The sequence below is a fragment of a genome (genome assembly GCF_019968955.1).
Source record: "MAG: Porospora cf. gigantea A chromosome Unknown PgA_NODE_334_length_21863_cov_344.639, whole genome shotgun sequence".
Classification (NCBI taxonomy): Eukaryota; Apicomplexa; class Conoidasida; order Eugregarinorida; family Porosporidae; genus Porospora; species Porospora cf. gigantea A.
In genome coordinates, this window is record NW_027151626.1 from 1 (window position 1) to 21,863 (window position 21,863).

Genomic DNA, 21,863 nt, shown 5'->3' on the forward strand with positions numbered 1-21,863 from the left:
GCGGCGCGTTGGCCCGATACGTGTGCAAGACTTTTTCCCCAACGCTCCTGAACCAGCCATGCCCAGAGTGGTCAAAGAGGGCGTCCCCCAAACAGCCCAGGCCTGCAACAAGGTCTGGGGTCATGCGGAAGGGCACTATTTCGGGCACCGGCAGGAATCGACCCTTATCCAGCGCTATTCCGTAGTCAATATGGATCAGTTCACCCGACTCCAGATCAAGCAAGATATTGTTGGTGTGTCGATCACCTATTCCAAGGAGGTGGCATGTCTGCGTGCGTGACGGAGAGGGGGCCCACCATGCTCCACGCCGCGAGTGAGACGGCATAGCGCCTTTTGGCTTCGAGAATATCTCGGGCCGACTGGAACCTCTCGTAGAAGAAAAAATGTAGTGCGGGTCGGAATCGCGGGAGGATACTGCTCCGAAAAACTTCATGCAGACTGTGTGCAAGTGATGAGCGGTTCCGGGACCGTCGCAGGTAGTTCTCCCGCTCGGTGTGAAGCAGCTTCTTGCACTCTTCGTTCGTCAGGTCGCCTGGGAAGTACTTCTGGTGCAGGCCGGGCAGCTTGGCCGACCCAAGAAGCACTTCACCCAATGTCGCAGTCCCAGCCACCCATTGAATGACCCCATGCTGTGGAGAAAGAGGAATGACGCCGTAAGTGCGCAGCTGCACGCCCTTCAAGCCACGCTCACGGCGGAACGTCTGGTTCATCAGGCGGAAAACCTGCTGCATGGTCGAGTCTGATCGGCAGTCGTCCTTGGCCTTCACCAGGTGTCGGTGAGCATGTCCCGTTCTGTCGAATACAACCAGAATCTTGGGTCTGTGGATACCAGATGCAGTCATAGAAAACGTGCTCTCTACTCGGTCCACGATGCACTCCGGGTGGTTCAAGGCGAAAGCTTCGAACCCCGCAACGGAAAGCCCGGTGACTGCGTCCTCGTTGATGAGCGTGATCATGGGCTGGACACCCAACGAAGCGCAATGCTGCTTGTAAACGCGGTTGAGCTCCGCATTGCGGGTCATTTTACCCTTGGAAGCGCTCTCCGGCACCTCCAAGTCCGCAAGTTTGACATAGAAGTCGGAGGTGACCTTCATAGCTTCGATTGTCTTCGAATAGTTGACGCTCTGGGATTGGGACATTGCCTCTTCTACTACCCGTCTCGCTATAGCCTCCCTGCTGGTTCTGGAGAACGCCCATATAGGGTAGAACGCAGCGAATGGGAAGTGCACAAGGAGCTTCACAAGAAGAGAAAAAATCGCCTTGGCCATCTCGCTGACCGGCTCCTGAAGACGCGAGGCAATCTGAGGAGTCAGTGGCGCCAAGTGGCGTAGCTGTGCAAGGCAGGGCGCCTCCAGCAACCCAACCACGCACTCGGCGACCTCGTCGGACTCCACGGAAAAAAGCAGCGTCGCCACCCGGGCTGCCACTCGGACGTCGCAATCGACCGTGGCGAGGTAGGACCAATAGGTCTCTAGGGTCTCTCGCACCAACCAGTCGGCCACAGATTCCTCCATATCCCCGATGTTGGATTCCAGCGAGTGAATCTGGTGGTCCAGCCTCCGTAGCACCGCCTCCACCTCTTTTCGCTGCGACTTACTCGACTGCTTCATTAGCCAAGCCCGTCTTGTCTGCATCCCTTGCAGCGTCGTAGTCCGCTCTTCGATGATCTGTTGGGCCTCCGCTCGAGTCGCCGAGTACCGCGCTGCATCGGCCTGCTCTAGCATTGAGTCCAAAAGTTGTCCGTACTCGAGCAGTGCTCGGCTGCGCCCGGCTTTGTGTTGGAGGGCCTCGTCAATAAACTCCTTCTTGACTTCCTGCACGGACTTCACCCCTAACTGGACCGACCACTGTGCCACGTCGACGAGTGCTTCCACGCGAGCTGGACTCTTACTGCGTTGTAGGTCGCATAGCACCCCCGGAGCCAGTCGAAGACACACCCTGCGCAGCTGCTCGTCGCCCGTGCCCCACTGCGCGCGGATCACCGCCAGCTGTACCTCGTGCCGCCAAGAATGCTCCACCGGCAGCGCCTTCAATGTACGGTACGCGAACTCCAGCGCTGCCCGAGCCTCGCCGTCGTCGCAAAGGAACTGACACCAGTACGTTGCGTACTTGGGGTCTCCCACCACGCCCGCCTCCAACTGGCCCAGCCAGTCCTCAGCCCACCGCTGGCACCGCGCCTTCAAGCGGATTGACTCTTTTTGGGAGGCAAGGTCGTGGTACCCAGCCAGCTGCGCTTCCCACGCGTCGGCATCCAGATCGGCTGTAATGCCGGCAACTAGTGTGTCCACATCCGCCACCTCGAACGCTAGGTAATGAGAACGCGTCATGGGCTCGGCCTGCTCAGGGTAGACAGCGCAGATGTTGTTGTTTAGCGTCTTCAACAATGCTGGAGGCGGGTGAAAGCCTTGCGGATATGACTGGATCTCCTCACACAGTGCTGCACTGGGGGTCAGCTCGAAGTGGTGGTTCTGGAGGTGCATCTCGCAGAAAACAAGGCCTAGCTCGGGCATGTCTAGTTGCAGAGCTCGCTCGCCAACCGATTCCAGATTGATGTTACGAAACATCTGAGAGAACTCACCAGCCACAGGGGTCTCGTCGCGCGAAGGCAGGACGTAGTCAGCGACTCTGGTGAGAAGGCCCCTGTACACCTCCAGGAAGATAACCAGCACCGTGGAAACCGCGTCTGACACCGCTGAAGGCGGCGACTGCAACTGTCCGTTGATCACTGAGGCGCATACAGAGACACAGGCGGGGCCTCGTGTAGACCAGTCCAACAGGAGGACCACCAGCAGCGGAAGCGGGTCAGGGGCGTGGGCTACCGAGTGCCACGCGTACAGCTGGCACCAGCACTGCAGACTCTTGGTAGACAGGTGTGCCCGAAATGCTGGACAGTGCCGTGCTAGCAGAGCAAGCATGCCACCAGCGAGGTATCGGTATACTGCGCACGAGGCCGGTTCCGAGGAGTCCGCGACGCCCTTCAGGATGCGATCGGCGTCGAACATAGCTAGAAGCCGCGAGTCCAGCGACTCGGGGGCGCGTGCGGACCCTGGTGTGACGTCCAGCTTCAGGACTCCACTCTTGGTCAGAAGGACGCCTGGGCGACCACCACAAAGCAGATGAACCACCAGCATGATGCTGGAAAGCGAAGGGCAACGACTTGAGTCTACCACCGGCGTCGATCCCCTGGTGGCCACCAGGAGAAGCGACAGCAGCTTCTCCGCCACATGCGTAGGGCTGCGCTGAGCCCACACATCCTCTACAAAGCAGGTCAGCGGCGCTTGGGGGTCGGGCGCCGCTAAGGGCGGAAGCGAGGCACAGGGCACCTCGACGGTCTGCGTTGCAGTTTTGGCGCGTTTACGAGGAGGGTCGTTTTCCTGCAGGCCAACTGATTGAATCTCGGTCAATGCCCAGTGGGGGAGGGCGGAGACCGCCATGGTGAAGGACCACTGGCCCGAATAGCAGTCCGTTCCCGGCAAGTCCTTCCAGCTGCAGTCACGGAGGACGCCGAGCAACACTGCGTAATTTGGATGGTCCCGACAACGGAGTGACTTCACCAGAGATCGAAGCAGGTCGTAGTCCGTGTTACGAATGCTTCTCACCAGATGACCCACCAAGCATACTGATCCTGTGGACGGTAGCTCTGCAAATAGAGAAGCGGCGCACTTCCGCCGCTGCGAAAGCAGCCAACCGGGGGTACAGTGCGTAAAGGTCGCCGATAGCAGGTCAAAAAAAGTGGGTCTAATGTCGCAGTGGGCGATCATCGCTCGCGCCAAGCTCTCGGGAAGGCCGACATCGGGGATCAAAGCCATAGCCGCCAACAGCAGCACCGTAGAGCTGTCAACACAACCATGATTGTCGAGAGCTTTTCGAAGGCTCCCAACGACCAGGTCCACCTGGACGTCGAACTCGTCGCCCCACAAGGCCACCGCCATCAACAGGGCTGACTCTGTGGCCACCACGTTGACTGAGTTTACCTCGGCAGTCGCCGCGCTCTCTTCCTTTCCAAGCAGCGCAACAATGAAGGGCAGGTACCCCACGGGCACTGTGGCATCTTGGAGGCGACCGGATCTGATGGCCTCCTGGGCCGCAGCCAAGGGCCAGTCGGGGTGCTTGGGGAGCGACTCCCAGAGGCAAGTCACGTCAGTGAGTTCACGTGCCCAGGGGGCGACACCCGGAGGTAGCTGGGTCTCGAGCTTCCGCAAGAGGCGGGAGTCCATCCAAAGCGTGTCCGTGTCGACGCAGGATAGAAATGGGCGGGGCGGGAGCCCATGCACGACGGACGCCAGCGCCATCAGCGTGTCGCCCATGAGAATGCGCTCTGGGGCGTTGGCGGGGGGACGCGACACGCGAAAAACCTCTCGATAGGTTGCACCAGCTGATAGGGGTCGTACGCGCGTCAGGGAGTTTACCACACGCACCACGATGCCGACAGCCTGCAGCCGGTGGAGATTGACGAAGTCGGCCCACTTTTTCACGTCCAGCAGCGAGGTGTCAACAAAGTCGAGGGACAGTAGCGGGACAACCACGTCACTCACAAGGCACTGCCGTGTACGCGCTCCCGCCGTGGAGTTCAGCACGGCCACCATGGGCAGCATGACTCGACCCAACTCCGTCTGGGTTGCTTGAGTAAGATCAGCAGTCCACTGGGACAGGTACCCAAGGAACTCCTCTTCGGCCCGTTCTTCGAAAGCACCCACCAAGCCGGAAGCTTCAACACAGCCCACTAAACACAGCCACACCGCGCAACCCAAGACGGGCAGAGACACAGATCTGGCTCGAGGGGCCAGCGCCTGCAATAGAGGCGTCAGCAGCTCTGGAGACGTCAGTCGCCGCGAGAAGGCACCGTCGTGCTCCAGGACCCCGTTCAGAAAGTGACCCCCTACAACGCGAACTCGAGGCGATTTCTCCGTCAACACAGCGGCAGGGTTCAATGATGAGCAGTCCAAGCGGACCAGTTTCTCCAGGAGATACCATGTGCCCTCTGCCTCGTGTAGTACCGATACCAGGTCTGAGAGTCGCTCGGAAAGTAGTACACGAAGCGGTACGCAGGTTTCCAAGCCCTGGAGAACTACGTCGGCCTCCACAGCCTGCGGACGCAAGCGTCTGGGAGTAGTGCATTGGGTGTCATCGAAGGATGGCGGGCGGAGAAGCTCAAGGGCGGTCGCCTCCGGGGGCGTACCGCGCAGGCCCAGTCGAACTAGCAGTCCTTGCGCGTCGGAAGCACCGTACAGCCACGACAGCGCCAGCAGCAGCGACGGGTTGGGCGTCGCTTGGAACACTCGGTTCAGAAACACGTGGAGAATGCGCCCCTTGTTGTTTATTCCGGTCCAGTTGTCCTCGTCAGCACCAGGAGTACTCACAGGGGAGCCAGCCAGGTCGTCCTCCGCCGACCACAACTGCAGCAGCAGCGGGCAGCGGCGGATCGTGGCACCCGTCCAGCCCAGGAGCAGACATACCGATGAGACGTCCTCCTTGAACTGCGAGAGTCCGACTTCGTGATTCATCAAACAAGGGACAATTCGAGCTACCCTCTCCATGGCCTGCCCCGCACGCACCTTGGAGCACGCCACCCGATTCACAAGTGCCGAGCCCTTAGAAGGATCCACGGCCTCGACCATGAGGTCGGATTCCAGCGACATGAGCTCGTCCAATCCCGAGAAGAGGACCTTCAAAGTGGCGCTCTGAAGTTCAACGATGCAGGCGGGCAGTGCATGGAGGGAGGGCGCGAGGGCGTCCACAGTTGCGCAAAAATTTTCAATGACGTCGGTGACATGACCGTTGACCCATGGGTTCGACACGCTGAAGCTGTAGAGATCTCCGCTCTCAAAGGCGACCAGCACGGGCTGCGTGGCCTTGTTCAGCGAAGCCATGGCTGCGCCCTGGTCCACTGCAGGGCCCGCAGCCGGTGCAGTCACGGCCGCTCCGAAGGTAGTCGACTCCTGGGGAGGGCGTTGCCGCGGGGTAAACACCAGGTCCAGAAGAAGGATGTCGTCTTTGCGGCCCAGCAGCCAGTTTAGGCGGCTTTTCACAGGCGCGTCGAAGGAGGTCAGGGGCGACACTGGCGGATCCGGAGGTGCGACAAGGCCGTGCTCGTCCCAGATGCTTGGAGTCAGCCTCTCTGCTCGGGGTCTGGTCGAAAAGAGCAGCATGTGCACAGTAGCGTGTTCGAGAGTCATGAACCACTGAGGCTTAGTGTCCTCCGCGAAAATAGATTTGCGTTCAATGTCCACAGGAGGGCTCGACAAGACCTCTAGGCCCAGATTCCAACATACAACAGAGAGACTCGTCTCTGATACGACTCCTGGATCAACCCAAGGAGGACAAAATGGCACATCTGAGGAACCGAGACAGGCGCTAAGAGCGCCCATCAGACATGGGAGAACAGACGATGAAGGCGCTGTCTCGGCTTGCGGTAGCTGCAGCGACGTCCCGTGGAGGGCCGCGCGCACAGCGACAGCGAGGTGCACTCCCAGTAGGTCGAGCAGGCTGAAGTCAGGTCGGCACCGCGCGCAGCCGTTGGACGCCAGGCAGATCAGCAACGGGCGCGTGCGGGCAGTCAGCCGGGTCAGCGCGACACAGAAGACATGGCGAATCGACGGGGAGCCAGCGTCTCCTGACCGGGTAGCTAGCTCTAGGTAGCTGAAGAGTACCATTTTAAGTCGGGAACGAATCTGCGGGGCGCTGAGGCCGCTGGTCGGCTCAATGACCGCCGCCAGCTGGTCCGCCTCCTCCACCTCGGACAGGAGCCAATTCCCGCTGACGTCGACCTGCGTCTGGGAGAGACGACGGGATTGAGTGGCGTAGACACTCGTCCGAGCCGTGTCTGCCTGTAGTGCCACCCGGAGGAAATCATGTGGGGTCCGTAACGCCAGGCTGAGCGACGCGCTGCACATCAGTTCGATGCCTTCGCGCCATTCAGTGACGGCAGCCGAAGAACTCGCAGCCGAGTCCTCGCAGACAGTCTTGAAGCGGTCCCGAATGAACGTCGGCAACACTCGAAGCAGAGAAAGCAGCAGCTTTCGAAGCAACGACTGCACGAGCACGGGATGGATGCCCGAGAATGAAGCTCGACAGTCACAGGTCACGGTGACGGGCAGCACTTGCTGGGAATCGAGCACGAAGTTGACCATGGTGACGACTGCAGATCGAACGTGGTGCGGCAGGAAGGACCACTCCACCAGAGCGGCCTCGAAGGCAGCCACCACGTCTGTGGGGGTTTTCATGAAGGTGCGCAGCAGGCAGTTTGGCTCGACACTGAAGACCTCTGCCATGCTCTGCAGAGAGGCCTCCAGGACAGGACTGGAGGACGTCGCGTTCTGGACCAACCACTTGACCAGGCCGTTACCGGAGACGATGAGCTGTCGCGGGCTGCAGTTCGAGGCAAAGGCGGTCCGCCAGAGACGAGCCGCCGTCCGGATGCGCTTCGGCCGCTGGGACCTCAGAAACGACTGCAGCAGGCTGAGCACCGTGCGGCGGCAGTTGGAGAGAACCTCCATACACAGCGGCGACCTGAAGACTGGGACCATACCTGGCCGTCCATCCAGAAAGGCGTCCAGCATGCCCACGTAGTCTTCTGCCCACGCGCCCGCGGGTCCTGCATCTTCCAACACCTGGGCGACGTGCATGATGAGCTTCTCGAGAGTGACGTCAGCGATGAAGGCGAGTGCGCACTGTTGCTCTGCCAAGGCGTGGCGCCCTGTCAGCAGCTCCCTCTCTTCCAGGAACATGCATCCGGCTTCCGTCTGCACTGGGAACGGAGGGAACATATCCAGCATGATGGGCCATGTGGGGGGTTTCCGAGAGTGTACAGCTGAGTATGGCAGGCACGCGAGATCGGTGACGATGCTTTTTACTGTTTCGGAGTCGCTAACGGCTGCAGCCCCACGTAAGGACACCCGCTCCGCCTCGCGGTGCATGTAGTCGACGAGCACGTCGATAATTTCGTCGACGACCCAACATATCGGCACTGGCGAGTGACGTGTGAATTTGGGGCTATAGTCTGCAAGCTCGCTGGCGAATCCGGGTCTGCGTACAGAGTCTGCCAACCCTGCAGTAAAGACAGCTTCACTACCACACGTTGCAAATGAGCTCGCTTGGCCACGACGCCGGTGGTAGACCTAAGCGTAGCGAGGAGTTCCGGCACGTTCATTAATAAATTCCCGTTTGCCCCGCAGTATGACTGCTGTAAAAGAAGTCATTTTCTAGTCACGATGATGCACCCTGTTAGTCGGCCTCCAAATTCAGCCATGCAGTACGAGCCTGATAGGCCATTGACTCCCTTCGTGTCTGTGGGTCCTGTGATTGGACTTGTGACCGACAAGACGGCTCGAATCTTGGCGGAGGTCTCGGCCGACACCGAACTACAATGTTATCTCATGGACGAGGGCGGCGAGCAGCATGGTGTCAGCCAACGCATGGTCGCTAACAAGCCACACGTCTTCGCTTTTTCTGGACTCTCACCTGACACGCGGTACAAGGTCTCTTTCAACGTTCCCGTCCCAGGCGTCGTCAAGTCGGTGTTCCGCACAGTCCCCTCGCTCTGGGATATTACTAAGAAGCAGGCACGACTCGCCTTTGTGTCCGGTAATAAGTACAGTGATCTGAGCGAGACTGTTGATACTCACGCGGATCTCTGGAAGGATGTTTACAAGAAAGCCCGTCGAGGAGACATTGATTATTGCATCCACATGGGAAACCAGGTCTACCTCGCAACCGACAACGAGAAGGAGCACAACAAAGGCAGCGACGAGCATCTCTCTCGGTTTTACCCGTGGGAGGTGGCCTACAGCAGACTCGTCGGCAGCACTCAGGCCAGTCGATTGGCTCAGTACGAAGATATTCTGCATCTCTTCCGCTCGGCATACCGCAAGGCTTGGAGCTACCCTACTACGAGGCACGCGCTAGCCAACGTTCCCAACCTCATGATCATGAACGAAGCTGACATCTGCCCCGGCTTCGACAAGAACGTGGACTCGGACGACTCGAATATCAATACATTCCTATCCAAGTGCGCGTACGAGGTTTACAACGAGTACCAGCGAGCGCTTTTCGAGGACTACACCCCTATGGGCTACGGCGAAGCCGAACAGGTTGGGCAGGCTCACCACTTTCATGGCTTCGGCGGCGTAGGCTTCATGCTGCTCGACACTAGGGCACATCGAGTCTTCCACGACGGTCTGGGCGGCGAATGCCGCATGCTCGGAGAGCGGCAGTGGAAAGACGTCGACTTCGCTTTGTCACCCAACGGCTATTTTGACAACTCCAAGGTGCTCTTCGTCATCACCCCTTCCCCCATCTGCCACATAGGAGCTGGCGCCACCAAGACACTGGGCGTCAAAAAATCGCCCTGGAGCCAACCCGTAGCCGTGCCCGAAGCCTCCATGCTACTCTCCAAGGTTTTTGATTGGAGAGCGGCGAAGGCTGGTCAGCGGGAGATTATCTTCGTTTCCTCCGGCCTCGGCGAAGGCGGGTGCACCGATATTGTCGACCTCCGTTATAGCAGCACACGCGACCGCAAGCTGGACCGCGCTAAACAAATTGTGGCGGGCAACATCACAGCGAAGGGGAGCGCTTCCAGCCACATCGGTCACGCGATGAGCCGAGGTATGGAGAATCACCTTGGCAACCACCACCAATTCTCTCACTTTGGGTGGACCAAGAAGAAGAATTTCGCTGTAGTCAACGTCTACACCGAGGGCGACCATGACGTCTCTCGCAAGTACCGTGACATCGTCTTTGACTTCAATCACGTCGTTGCCTCTACGCATCACCGAAAGGAGAAGCGCACACGGACTTCGAAGAAGCGACGCAATGTGTGCTGTGGCGGCTGGGCGAACCCTTGCGGTGGTCGAGGCAAGGCCTGGGGCCCTGGGACGCATGGGCACGCCAAAGAGCCGGCGAGCCATGAGGAGTTTCAGCATACAAGGTCCGCGACGTCGAGTGTGTCGTTCACTTCTGTGTCGTCGTCGCAGTAACTTAGCAGTTTAGTTTCTTTTTGATTGTCAAAGGTTAGAAATATTTTTATTTTTAGTACCAGTAAAGATTAGGCATTCCCAAATAGGCCCATTCCTAGATAAGGCTGAAGTGCCCTTCACAGATAAGGCCGAAGTGCCAGTCAAGATGCGAGATTTCCAGGAAATGTCTTCACAGACAGACCATCCCAAGCGCCACCACTACACCTCCGGCATCCAGCGATCGCCCAGAGCGCACTTCACCTCGAACCATAGCATCGGACGACCCATGACATCGACTCCGGTTAACCGACTGCCTCGTACTGCCCCAATATACGAGACCTCGGACGAAAGCGACACCATCGACCACTCCAATACACGCAGGTCTCGCTTAATCAACCGGGCTTCCATCGTACGGCTGCCACCCACGACCAGTGGACCTAACTCGTGTCGCATCGCCAGCACCTCGCTCCACACCATAACTGCCAACAGCCACACGCAGCGCAGCGCGAGGACCGCTTCGGCGATCTTCTTCTCGAGGGAATTCTGGGACTCTGTGATGGAGCTCATGCTGCAGCCGGTCGAGCGTGCCTCCGCGGAGGAAGTTGACCTCGAGGGCTCGGCTTTGGAGCAGTCGCCGCTGCGTTTCAGTCTGGAGAGGCTGTTGCGGAGCTGGCTTCGGGAATTCATTGTCACATTCTTCGTCTTGTTGAACGCGGCATCTGTCGCTATACAAACCTCTCATGGCCGGAAAAATAACGACGACGTGTTGCTGAGCGTGTGCCGCGCGTACGAGCAGCTGTACCTGCTCGCGTTCTGGGTTGAGATGGCACTGGAGTTTGGCGTCTTCGGATCGAAGTTCTTCGTTAATATCTACGCCATCAATGATTTTTTCATCCTTGTGATTTCCAGTATTCCGTACGGCGTTTCCACCGGTATTTACGGTCCAGACTCCGTCCAAGCTCGCGCCTGGAAGCGGTGCAGCATTTTTAGACTGCTGCGGGTCCTCAGATTCAGTTACCTGCTCCGCTTTCAAAAATTTTTCCGAGAGTTCTGGATATTGGTACGAGGACTGGCGTACTCGCTACGCGTGCTCGCCTGGGGGATGGCTTTGTGCTTTCTAATTATTTTTATCTTTGCAGTTCCATCCTGCACCTACATCGGAGGCTCCCCAACTTTCGCTGGTGCCTACGACGGCTGGTTTCAGGATCTGAATGGCATCGATGTCGCAAGCTACGCGAGGTACCGGTTTGGCACCTTGGGCCGCAGCATCGCCACGCTGTTCCAGTTGATGACCCTGGACGCCTGGGTAGAGCTGATCGACCCCTTGGTCCTCGCCTCGCCGCCCGTCTATTTCTTCTTCCTGATTTTCGTGGCAGTCACCTGCTTCGCATTCATGAATCTGTTGACGGCAATCATAGTCGAAAGTGCCCTCAACTTCAGCAAAGACGAGAAGGAGCGTGAAGAAGCGGAGGGGAACCGGAAGCGCGTCTGCCTGCAGGAGACTATGGAACGGTACATGAAGAAGCGAATTCTGACCAAGCAGGAGTACCTCCGAATTCTTCGTTTCAATCCCAAACTCGGCATGTTGCTGAAGTCCTTCGGTGTACAATCACTCGACGATGTGCATTCCATATGTGACATCCTCGCAGATCCCGATGATCCGCAAGCCCATCTACCAATCAAGGAGTTCCTCATAGGAATCCAACGGTTCAAGACGGGTGCAGCCCGAAGCAAAGACCTCCTTGAAGCTCTCAGCCGACTGAGTATTCTTGAGAACCTGGTACGTCGCATTTTACTGCAGGCGCGAGATATGAAATCGTACGACCGGATTTGTCGGCGACAAGCTCATGAGGACGTGCTGCGAATGCAAGAACAGGCAACCGCTCTTACCGAAGCCGTCGCGGGTCTGCAGAAAACTTTGCTTGACAGCCAGTAGCGTGTATTTTGCTGGCGGCGCAGGTATGAACCGCATTTTTTAGGACAATTGAGTCATTTGCGAAAGTGTCTTCCCCTCAAGAGGAATGGGTTCGAAACGAGCCATCCGAAGATTTGGAGGCTCAGGCGTACGGTTGTGATTTTACGATCGTTCCTGGACGCCTTTTTTCGCGAAACCGTCAGGTCGACGACGCTTCCTACAGTACTGCCACGCCGGAGCGGCGACCAGTGTTTCGCCGGAAACGGAGGAAACTGCGAATGCGAGCGGACTACGTCGTACACTACTCGAATCTTACTCCTTTCGCCGACCCCACCCCAGGGCGTGCGTTCCCGCAGCTAGCTTCGCCCACCGCTATTGGCGTGACCGAGTGCCCCGCGTTTATGAACACCGATTGCTCTGCAGAGTCCAGCTTCACCTCAACCTCCTCTGCCGATATACTCAAACCGTACTCATCGATGACCTCCGGCTCTCACAAGCCAACGATGGTGAGGCGGCTGCAAACCTTCTCGCGACTTCTTTCAAGGAGACGACCCCGTTCCGACGAGTACCAAGACTCCAGCTCGCAGTCAGAATCTGAGATCGCAGGTCACTCAAACCGCCGCCGTATTTTGGGGCGGACATCTGGAATTCGGCAGCAAGATTCATCGGTGCGCGGAGGTAGCGTGGTGCTGAAGTCTGCTGCGGTGACGATTCCCTCCCCGGTTTCCGAGGAGGCAACGGTGGAACTCACCTCTACCATTCGTAGCAGGGGCCTTCGGGAAGCTATGGAGTCAGGGCTGCACGCTCACACATACGCCGCGCTATTCGCCTCTTTGCTCGTCCCTGTGGAGGACCAAAATGACCAGGATTCCGAACTGCGTTTGGCAGTGGAGAACTCGCAGCTTGAGCAGTCTTCAGTGCGAAGTAAGATGTCGGTGGGTGCATCCGAGAGGGTTCAGGCAGATTTTCTTCCACTCGTGGTTGTGGGAGATTATGGTTTGGATAGGCATCGTGCTGAATTCCGTCGCCATCGCCGTCTCGACCACCACCCCGCATAGTGGAAAGGAATCGACGATTGTGTGGCTGTGTGGGACGTTTGAGCACGTCTACATCATCAGCTTCTGGGCAGAGATGGCCTTGCAGCTGGGTTTGTTCGGCTCGAGGTTCTTCGTGGACATGTTCTCGGTATTTGATATCGGGGTTCTTGTGGTTTCGGTGGTTCCCTATGGGATCTGTACGGCTATATACGGATCCAGCTCCACAGAGGCGAGTGCTTTCTCCCGCATGACGATTGCGCGCACACTGCGCTTGCTACGTGCGGTCTCCGCGCTACGGTACATCGCCTTCTTCCGCGAGTTTGGCATATTAGTACGTGGCCTGACCTCCTCCTTCCGTGTCCTCTTTTGGGGCTTGCTCATGGCCTTTCTGATTATTTTCATGTTCGCTGTGCCCATCACCACTTTAATCAGCGAGGGAGAATTCTATGGCGAGTACAACGGCTGGTATTTGGACATGATCGGCATAGACATCCACAAGTACTCCCAGGCCCGTTTTGGGACGCTGCCGCGCACGATGCAATCCCTGTTCAGCGTGCTCACGCTGGATGGGTGGGTCGAGATGATCGACCCAATAGTCAACGTATCGCCACTTACCTGGTGGATTTTCGTTTCGTTCGTGGCAATAGGATGCTTCGCTTTTCTCAACCTGCTCACCGCTGTTATTGTCGAAAGCGCGCTGAACTTTTCAAAGGATGAGGACGTGCGGCTGGACCTGGAGACCAACGATGCCCGAATGTGGGAACTAGGGAGGACTCGTCACACAGACGCATCCAGCGGCGTATCGAGCGCGATAGAGGAACGGACATTCTGACAAAAGCTGACTATGTGACTCTATTGAGAACCAACCCAAGCCTCGCGCAGCTGTTGAGGTCATTCGGGTGCAACGACATCGACGATGTGCATTCCATATGTGACATCCTCGCAGACCCCGACGATCCGCAAGCCCATCTACCAATCAAGGAGTTCCTCATAGGAATCCAACGGTTCAAGACGGGTGCAGCCCGAAGCAAAGACCTCCTGGAAGCTCTCAGCCGACTGAGTATCCTAGAGAACCTGGTACGTCGACACCACGCGAACTTGCGCGAGATTCGCTTGGCCAGTAAACGCAGCCGACTGTCAGCAAACGCGGACCTCCAACGGCTACAGGAGCTGCTGGATAAATGCTCACGCGGTGTCAACGAGCTCTCGGATTCGCTGGTGGCGCCGACACCGTTTCGGCGACGGCGACAGCAAGCCAGGTTCGATGCGCAGACAAGTGGGTGAGTGCGAACATAATGGCCAATTTGATGTCTGTCCCGGCCCTAGAGACACTTAAGGCGCTCCTCGAGAACGTGGGTAACCCCATTGAAGATCGTATGCGGGGTCTCTTCTGGGTTCGCCATCACGGCACTGCGGCTGCTCTGCCTGTTCTCCTTACAGCCCTTGCAGACAAGGAGTCTGTGCTGCTTCGGCACGAAGTGGCGTATGTATTGGGCCAAATGGGCGACCTGGACTCCATTCCCCATCTCACTACACTCCTGTGCGACCTGCACGAAGATGCCATGACGCGCCACGAAGCGGCAGAGGCTCTTGGAGCGATTGGCGACGCCAGCGCGTTGCCAGTTCTCCGGCAGTTTGAATTCGACGAGAACACGGCAGTGGCCGAAACTTGCCACTTAGCCATTCGCTTGATAGAGAAGAAGAACAGTTCTGGCGTGCCTGTAGATGAGGAGAGAGTCCTATTCTATCTCTACTCCCTTAAACAGGGAGAAGGTCGCGAGTTTGTCACTCGAGATCCTTGTGTGTCCATCAAGGGCATGGAGGCCCCAGAGAACGTTCCTGTCCTGGGGAAAATGCTGCTGGATTCTGAGTTGGACCTGACCTTTCGTTACGAGGCGTTATTTACTCTGAGAAATATCGGGACTGATGCCGCTGCTGAAGCTATCATTCACGCCCTACAGACGGATACGAGCTCCGCCCTTTTCCGACACGAGATCGCGTTCGTTCTGGGGCAGATCCAAACGCACCGAGCGACCTCTGCATTGTGCGACTGCCTGGCTGCGGAGGACGAACACAAGATGGCACGCCACGAGGCGGCGCTCGCTTTAGGGTCTGTCGGGGCTGTGCCCCTATCCTCCTCTGCGGAGGTGGAGAAATGCAGGCTGCTGGCTTTTAAATCCTTGCAAGAGTTCAAGACTCACCCCAACGCAGTGGTGGCCCAGAGCTGCCTCGTCGCTCTCGACAACATCGGAAAGGAGTTTGGTGAAGTGCAAGTTTAGTGACATACATTCTGCAGACTGCTGTTAAAATCACACGTATTATGACGCTGCCTGACGGGTGCCCGCGGCTGCTCGCAGCTCAAGTGCAGTTCCTAGGCTTTCCAGACAGCCACAAGTGGAGCCAGTCCACCACTGCGTCAAGTCTGGAGAGCCTCCTGAGGTCTCCAGCCCTTAGGGACCTGGTGTTATGGTTGGAAGAGACCACTATCAGGTTGTGGAAGCCCAAGGACCGACAGCGCCTCAAGGATAAAGCGTCTTGGACCAGCGGGTTCGAGCGGTACCTGCGTGATCTGGGTGTGACATTAGGTCCCCAGGCCCACATCAGCTCCTTTCTCGACGGTGAGTGGCGAAACCCGCTCCACACAGCCCTGCAGACGCTTGTCAATATGGCGCTAGAAGACGTCTACCTCGATGCGCTCAATTCCGAGGAAATCGCCATTCAGCAGTCTGACACTCCATCGGCGTCAGAGTTCTCGCTTACAGCGCCACTGAACGCGTGGCTAGATGCGCTATCCCTCCCGCAGGTCCAGGCGCACTGCGTCAGCGACGTAAAGTCCGGTCTGAACGCAGCTATCGCGCGATCACATCCTACCCAAGCCGAGCTGCCGTCTTCCTTGCCGCCAGGCGTCACCCTGCCTCTATGCGAGGCCTCTCTTCAGCAGACGGTGGAGAGTGTGCTGCGTTTGCACCACCAAAGGCAACTGCAAGAGATTCAAGAGGACATCAACGACACGATTGCCGCCTTGCAGCTCGTCACAGCGAACCCGCAGACGGACGCCTCACTAGGCGTCGTGGGCACTTAGAGCCCGCTTGAGCGAGCGCTTTCGCTTTTTGATTTCCTTGCGCACCTCCACGGAGGTCTTCTCATGAGTGTGGATCTTGCTATAGATGCCAGTGGTCGCACTCTCCTTCCGCAGGCGCTTTTTGTGGTTCACTACGAGTTCGTTCACGCCTGGGAGATTGTGCTTCAGCTCTTCGTCGTGCGTAGCCTGCAGCAGCGCTTTCCGGCGTCGCAGGCGGACCGTCGAGTCGTCATACTTGCCGACGTCCACCTTGTTCTTGACGTCGAAAGTCTGGTATGTGTCGGCGTGGTCCATCTGGGGACGTGCAGTCTCCTCGACCACGTGGCCTTCGAGATAAAACCCATCAGCGTCCATCAAAAATCAGGATTTCACTGCTACTCATGGCAGGCCCGTATCCGCTAACCAACTATGGCAACACCTGCTACTTCAACAGCTTGCTGCAGGCGGTGCGTGCCTCGCCAGTGTTCGTCAAGTACGCGCAGCGAATGGTTAGGCCTGCGGTCGGAAATCGCTCCAAAAGCGAGCTTTCGCGGGCATTCATGGCCTTGCTGGAGCGGCCTAGCAATCGGAAACTGAAAGCGATATTGGAACTGCTTGACAGCGGAAGTGGGTGAACGGGCAGATGCTACCAAGCTACGCTTAGAATGTCGGAACAGCACGATGTGCACGACCTCTACCTCGTCATATTGGACGCCTTGCTGGAATGCAGCCCCAACAAAAGTTGGGTGGACGTCGTGCTCGGCGTCGAACTGACGGCGGAGACGAAATGCGTTGAGTGCGGCGTAAGTGTTAGGTAAACGCATTACAGCACGCCTCCAGGGTGCCTGCCAAAAGCCCTTACTTTCGTGTGGACATTGCTGATTCCTTCGACACCACCGTTAAACCCAAAATCGAGTACATGACGGCACAGGGTGCGCGCTACAGATGTAGTTTTTGCAGGGTCCAACAGCCAGCACGGCGACTCGAGACTATCACGGACATACCACGCATGCTTGTTGTGCAACTGATGCGGCTGCGTTTTGACGGCGCGAAAAATTTCGACACCGTCTCCATTCCAGAGGACTTCCTCCTAGAACCTTACCTCCGCTTCCCGTGGATTCTGCGCTCAGTCATCCTGCATGCCGGCGATCGCTCCCAGGGCCACTACGTGGCCCTAGTGAAAGTGGGGAACCAGTGGTGGTTGACGAATGATGAGGAACTCAACAAGGTGTCCGTTGCCGAGCTTGACCTGTACTTGGGCGAGTCACAGACAAACACCGAGTTGTCACAAATGCTTTGTCCGTACCTGCTCTTCTATGAGCGTGAAGATCAGGTGTCCTAACCTGTACTCCTTTACAGATCGGGACAAGCTTCACCCGGCGACGACGACGGTTGTGATGACTGAACCGTTCGTTACGACTCAACACGTGCCTTTTATGAAACAAGCGTTGCGTATTTTTTCATGGGGAATATAAACATTAATCTAATGACAAAGCTCTTCCTAATTGTGCTTCGCCTGGCCTGTGCCTGTGGCAACGGAGATGTCGCTTCCCAGCTGAGTCCCTCCCGCGATTTCCATCCCGGCCCCCATTCCGACGTCGTTTACGACAACTACAACGACAACAACGACTACAACGACTACAACGACTACGACGACTATGACGACTATGACGACTACGACGCAGATAACGACGTCGACCCCAGCGGGTTCAGCCCCAACTTCGGTGTTGTGGGAAGGCTGGAACAGTACGCTGAGAAGTTCAAGAACATTCGTATGCCGGCGTACCTTGAGGGGAAACTCGTCATCAAGGACTTCACTGGCCTAACGGGCTACCCAACGGAGCTGCCGGACGTAGACCCGGAGAGTCCCAGATTCAAGAAAGTACTCCAAAAGAGCATCCGGACAGTGAGGTTGGTGGCCGGCGCAGTTAAGAGTCTAGTCGTGCCTCAAGAGTTCGTGCCGCTAGTGCGAGAGGTGGCTAACCTCGGCGTTATCGCCGTCCAGCAGGGCACCGAGAGTCTCAAAGACGTTCCGTCGAGCTTCCGGGGCCTGCTGAAGGACATTAGAAGTGAACTTAAAGCCATGGGAGTGCTCTTTCGTACAGTGCGGTCCGTTCGTGGAAAGGCAGTGCTAAATGCGGAGGAGATCGAGACGCTCAACCACTTCATCAACGACGCCATGTTCGTGCTTTCCCCGATGTACATTGTATCCGATCAGCTCACGGGAGAGGCCAAGGAATACTCAGAGAGGGCACTCGCCCGACTGCAGGCCATGGCCCCAAGGTTCTCGGGAGCAGCTATCTCCGGTATCGTCTTAGGCTGCACTGCCGGGGTCCTCCTCGTAGCGGTGACCGTTGCAGGAGGCATCTGGTATGCACGCTCTCGCAACGAAGAATGTGATTAATGTGAAAAGAGTCATTATGTCGCGTCGTGATCCCAATGATAGGCGCGTCAAGCCCATGAGCTTTGTCAGCTTTCAGAGAGTGTACAACCCCAGTTTCGAGAGCATCGACCTGCCAACTTCTTTCACTCTACACAATGGCGCCCAGAAAGTTCCACTGCCAACCAAGAACGAATTTTTGTCCCTGTTCCCAGTCCACGAGGAACGACCCATGCTGGCTTGGCCACCGAGAGAAGGCCATAAGGTCTCAAGAGCTGACAGTGCAAGCTCTCCGATGTCACCTTTCAGAAGCACCTTACGCACCCTCAAGGAGCAGGAGAGCTTACGGAACCCGCCTTGCATACGCGTAAAATACAGCTCCGTCCCGTCCATGGAGGCGACCTGCGATGGGCCAACGACGAGGGTCGAGGACGGTGCGCACACGCCTGCGGAGGACCGGTCGTCTTCGGTGTCTGGAGTGCAGTACTCCGCTCCCAGCCCTGCAGGCGTACGCGGGGCTGGTGGTTCGTCGCGCTCTCCAGGCCACCGTAGAGCAACCACCTCTCTCGAGGACACTTTTGTTGACTCTTGGGATAGCTCCGCGCCGCTTTCTGAACCGCATTCTACGGCGGTCCGCCGACACCGCAGGACCAAAACCATTTCGCCGCGACACATCACCGTGCATGTGAACGTTCCGAACTGCTGCGCATGCAAGAACTCCAAGCGTCTGCAGACCTGCGCTGCCGTTGCAGTGTCGATACCATCTGAGTTGTGATCCATTCCACGTCAATCTCCGACTACGAACTGCGCGTCGGATGGCTCGTCTAGAAGTCTCTGCGAGGTCTGCGCACTTCGGTTGAAAAGTAGGGGCTGCGTCTCCAGACCCTCCAACGCCTGTTGCTGACGATCGAAAAGGTCCTTCAGTTTGTCCTTGGTGTCAGTCCCCATCAACGTGTGGAGATTGCGTGCAATCAGCATGGGCAAGGAGTTGTGGGAACTCTGCTTGTTCAGCAGTTCCTCGGGTATCGGCGGCGTGGCCTTGTTGTCTGCGAGCTCCTGCCATCTCAGCTTGTTCTTGTGGAGATTGTTGTATACTGGCAGTAGGTCTTTTTGGTTCAAATCAACCATGGTTTTTAAAAGGGGGTCCACCACGAAGGAGATGAACCCTCCTTGGCTCCCAGCCATTTTTAGGTGGTCTGTTCGGTCACACAATACGCTCTTAACGTAACCTAGTATAGCCTCATCATCACCCTGCTGATAGAACTCCTCGGTGACTCGGAGGCTCCAGCTCATATGCTGACTCCAGTCTACGCATGTGTGCCCCAAGTCGGCGCACTTCACAGCCATTTTGGCCGTAAAAATGGCGTCGGACTCGACTGCATGGAAGTCGAAGTCCTCAGCGCCCGTTCGCATGCGGAAACCGGATATGTTCTTGAAGTGCTCTGACATGTCCGTTGCCAGGATGTAGGTGATCATGTTTTTTCTGGAAGCTATTTGGAGTCGCGAGTCGCTGTCCTTGAAGATGTCACAGTTGGGGCTGGATTTAACGGGACCCCATAACTCACTTCGCTAGGTAAGTGAACAAACAGGAGCAGTGCATGTTCTCGAGAGGGGCCTTGTCGTTGTAGAGAAGGGCTAGCGGGTGCTCGATTCGGATGTAGTACTGGTTGTTCCGGCCAGGGTGGCCGACATCGTGGGCAAGCGCTGCCACGATCAGCTCGATCTTCCTCTCGGCCCCGAACAGCATACTCGAACCCAGCCCCGACTTGTTCACGAAGACACATGCCGCGTGACAAACGAAAGCACCGTGGGTGCCGTTATGGTAAGGGTTGTCTTCGTAGCTGTGTGACACCGCCGACTTGCTCACTCCTCGCATATGCACCAACACAGGGACTGGACAGTGGCGAAATCCGTGCGCAGGAGGCCTAGGTGCGGCTTCAGCATGCTACACCCAACCTCGTACAGAATGTTCTCTTGCGTCTGCGACAGGGACAGCATGTCCAGGTCCCAGTTTTCTCCGAACTGGCAGCCCAGTACGGCAGGCTGTGTCCACACAACACGGTACTCACCAGCTTGTTGGCCGCGAACTGCACCGCCTCCGCTGGCCGATGCTGCGCGCGAACCATGGGGCCTAGCGGCGGCAAGTCGTCGGCGGCCGACCTGGTCGACATGGGCGTGCTGTGCTCCGAGAAGCTGGACTGCTCCTTGGTAGGCGCTTTGTATACCCCCAGCAGGTTGTCAAGGTCCTCTCGCTTCTCTGCGGACACACGGTCGAAGTGGATAGCGTTCAGCTTCTCGTGGTGCGTGAGCAAGTGAAGAACATCGGAAAGCGTCTTGAGGTGCACCATATGCTCGCCTTCGTCGCTGGGGGCAGCCGCCTCGTAGTGTTTTTTTGCCGTTTCCACGATGTCTACCAATTCCTCGGCCGCTGTCGACGTTTTCTTGCCATCCGTGCCCTTTTTTTCCAGGGCGTCCTTCAAAGCATCGATCTTCTTCTGGCTAGCCACCACGGTAAGATACGTGATTCTCTCACTGACGTCATTGAGGTAGGACGATACCGAAAGGCAGAAGAAAAAGATTGCGGTTGTCATAATCTCGATGAGCACAGACTTCCACTCCCCGACGTACCTGTACATTAGAAAGGCAAGAATAGCAGGCCCAGCGATATAGAACACCGTCAGGAGCGCGTTAGCTACCACTGCCCAGGTCGAGCGAATCGTGATCACCCTGGCCACGACGAACATGAAAATCAAAGTGAAGGTGAAAATGTACTTGCTCAGCCAGTCTCGAAGAATGATGCTGTCCAACATCCAACCAAGGAACTCGTCACTCAGAATGGTTGTCAAAGATCCGAATTCATCTGGCTGGAAGGGTGGGAGCGAGTCCCAGAAGATACCGACATTCACAGGAGCCAGACTGAACGCGAGCTGCGTGCAAACCCCACCGTGTTCTCACTGCAGAGGACAGACACACGGCCACGGTTTCGGCATGACCCTTTGACCACAGCTTCTTGTGGATGCTCTCTGTGAATGCAAGCATGCCGAGGAGCAGTGCCGTTGGGAGGGCGGTGGATAAGAGCAACATGACGTCGTCGAACGGCAAGTACATGCCTTTTCGGGAGATGCACAGAATCAATATGAGTGCCGTGGACAAGATCATTGCCGATATGCAGAGCACCCCTGCGTACTTCGCAGATACGTAGGTCAATTCCCTCCTAGACTCCAGATACTCCTGTTCCAAGGATTTTTTCCGAAACACCAGAGGAAACAGCTTAGTCTTCTGCAGAAACTGAACACGGCTCATCTCAGGGTTGGCTTTGCCCGAATATGACACTATGAACTGCTGGATCTTGCCGTACTTCTCCAGGGGAGTTGATACCTGCGAGGCTATCTTGCTTACGTCCGACACGCCACGCCGGGTCGTGTTGGTGGTGCCGCTAACAGTTCGACTGGATCGCTTGTTAGGCATCAGGCGTATCTAGATACAAATTGTTGCATTACAAATTGAACTGCGCGTT

At 57.1% G+C, this 21,863-nt stretch overlaps 8 protein-coding genes across 22 annotated transcripts; 6 read left to right on the top strand and 2 right to left on the bottom strand.

Moving 5' to 3' along the window:
* KVP18_002479 (uncharacterized protein) lies at positions 1–8,149 on the bottom strand (the record flags this gene model as incomplete). Of its 2 annotated transcripts, XM_067953386.1 has the most annotated exons (3): positions 1–268; positions 297–8,047; positions 8,077–8,149. In XM_067953386.1, coding segments are annotated over 3 exons (8,092 nt in total), but the record flags the coding sequence as incomplete, so codon positions are not given. The 2 variants fall into 2 exon arrangements, with proteins under 2 accessions (XP_067809608.1, XP_067809609.1); XM_067953387.1 differs by lacking the exon at positions 8,077–8,149 and having other exon boundaries at positions 243–7,916.
* Positions 8,150–8,246: 97 nt separating this feature from the next.
* Positions 8,247–11,889, top strand: KVP18_002482 (uncharacterized protein; the record flags this gene model as incomplete). Of its 3 annotated transcripts, XM_067953393.1 has the most annotated exons (2): positions 8,247–9,939; positions 10,037–11,889. In XM_067953393.1, 2 exons carry the CDS (start codon positions 8,247–8,249, stop codon positions 11,887–11,889), a joined length of 3,546 nt encoding a protein of 1,181 aa, XP_067809615.1. The 3 variants fall into 3 exon arrangements, with proteins under 3 accessions (XP_067809615.1, XP_067809613.1, XP_067809614.1); XM_067953391.1 differs by lacking the exon at positions 10,037–11,889 and having other exon boundaries at positions 8,247–9,974; XM_067953392.1 differs by lacking the exon at positions 8,247–9,939 and having other exon boundaries at positions 10,510–11,889.
* Positions 11,890–12,146: 257 nt separating this feature from the next.
* KVP18_002475 (uncharacterized protein) lies at positions 12,147–15,184 on the top strand (the record flags this gene model as incomplete). Of its 5 annotated transcripts, XM_067953372.1 has the most annotated exons (3): positions 12,147–12,803; positions 12,832–13,661; positions 13,691–14,189. In XM_067953372.1, 3 exons carry the CDS (start codon positions 12,147–12,149, stop codon positions 14,187–14,189), a joined length of 1,986 nt encoding a protein of 661 aa, XP_067809594.1. The 5 variants fall into 5 exon arrangements, with proteins under 5 accessions (XP_067809594.1, XP_067809597.1, XP_067809595.1 ...); XM_067953375.1 differs by lacking the exon at positions 13,691–14,189 and having other exon boundaries at positions 12,147–12,926; XM_067953373.1 differs by lacking the exon at positions 12,147–12,803 and having other exon boundaries at positions 13,000–13,737.
* A 41-nt stretch (positions 15,185–15,225) lies between these two features.
* Positions 15,226–15,987, top strand: KVP18_002477 (uncharacterized protein; the record flags this gene model as incomplete). 2 transcript variants are annotated; one of them, XM_067953381.1, is made up of 2 exons in its annotated part: positions 15,226–15,523; positions 15,551–15,987. In XM_067953381.1, 2 exons carry the CDS (start codon positions 15,226–15,228, stop codon positions 15,985–15,987), a joined length of 735 nt encoding a protein of 244 aa, XP_067809603.1. The 2 variants fall into 2 exon arrangements, with proteins under 2 accessions (XP_067809603.1, XP_067809602.1); XM_067953380.1 differs by having other exon boundaries at positions 15,226–15,987.
* Positions 15,988–16,367: 380 nt separating this feature from the next.
* Positions 16,368–17,308, top strand: KVP18_002476 (uncharacterized protein; the record flags this gene model as incomplete). 3 transcript variants are annotated; one of them, XM_067953379.1, is made up of 3 exons in its annotated part: positions 16,368–16,593; positions 16,621–16,769; positions 16,796–17,308. In XM_067953379.1, the coding sequence occupies 3 exons, from the start codon at positions 16,368–16,370 to the stop codon at positions 17,306–17,308; spliced, it is 888 nt and encodes a 295-aa protein (XP_067809601.1). The 3 variants fall into 3 exon arrangements, with proteins under 3 accessions (XP_067809601.1, XP_067809600.1, XP_067809599.1); XM_067953377.1 differs by lacking the exon at positions 16,368–16,593 and having other exon boundaries at positions 16,632–16,769; XM_067953378.1 differs by lacking the exons at positions 16,621–16,769; positions 16,796–17,308 and having other exon boundaries at positions 16,368–16,601.
* A 120-nt stretch (positions 17,309–17,428) lies between these two features.
* KVP18_002480 (uncharacterized protein) lies at positions 17,429–18,370 on the top strand (the record flags this gene model as incomplete). Of its 2 annotated transcripts, none has more annotated exons than XM_067953389.1 (1): positions 17,429–18,370. In XM_067953389.1, the coding sequence occupies one exon, from the start codon at positions 17,429–17,431 to the stop codon at positions 18,368–18,370; it is 942 nt and encodes a 313-aa protein (XP_067809611.1). The 2 variants fall into 2 exon arrangements, with proteins under 2 accessions (XP_067809611.1, XP_067809610.1); XM_067953388.1 differs by having other exon boundaries at positions 17,453–18,370.
* Positions 18,371–18,386: 16 nt separating this feature from the next.
* On the top strand, positions 18,387–19,121 carry KVP18_002481 (uncharacterized protein; the record flags this gene model as incomplete). The annotated part of the gene is made up of 1 exon (XM_067953390.1): positions 18,387–19,121. The coding sequence occupies one exon, from the start codon at positions 18,387–18,389 to the stop codon at positions 19,119–19,121; it is 735 nt and encodes a 244-aa protein (XP_067809612.1).
* Positions 19,122–19,132: 11 nt separating this feature from the next.
* On the bottom strand, positions 19,133–21,814 carry KVP18_002478 (uncharacterized protein; the record flags this gene model as incomplete). Of its 4 annotated transcripts, XM_067953383.1 has the most annotated exons (5): positions 19,133–19,883; positions 19,912–20,187; positions 20,214–20,389; positions 20,416–21,273; positions 21,302–21,814. In XM_067953383.1, the coding sequence occupies 5 exons, from the start codon at positions 21,812–21,814 to the stop codon at positions 19,133–19,135; spliced, it is 2,574 nt and encodes an 857-aa protein (XP_067809605.1). The 4 variants fall into 4 exon arrangements, with proteins under 4 accessions (XP_067809605.1, XP_067809607.1, XP_067809604.1 ...); XM_067953384.1 differs by lacking the exons at positions 19,133–19,883; positions 19,912–20,187 and having other exon boundaries at positions 20,284–21,273; XM_067953385.1 differs by lacking the exons at positions 19,912–20,187; positions 20,214–20,389; positions 20,416–21,273; positions 21,302–21,814 and having other exon boundaries at positions 19,133–19,822.
* Between the last annotated feature and the right edge of the window lie 49 nt (positions 21,815–21,863).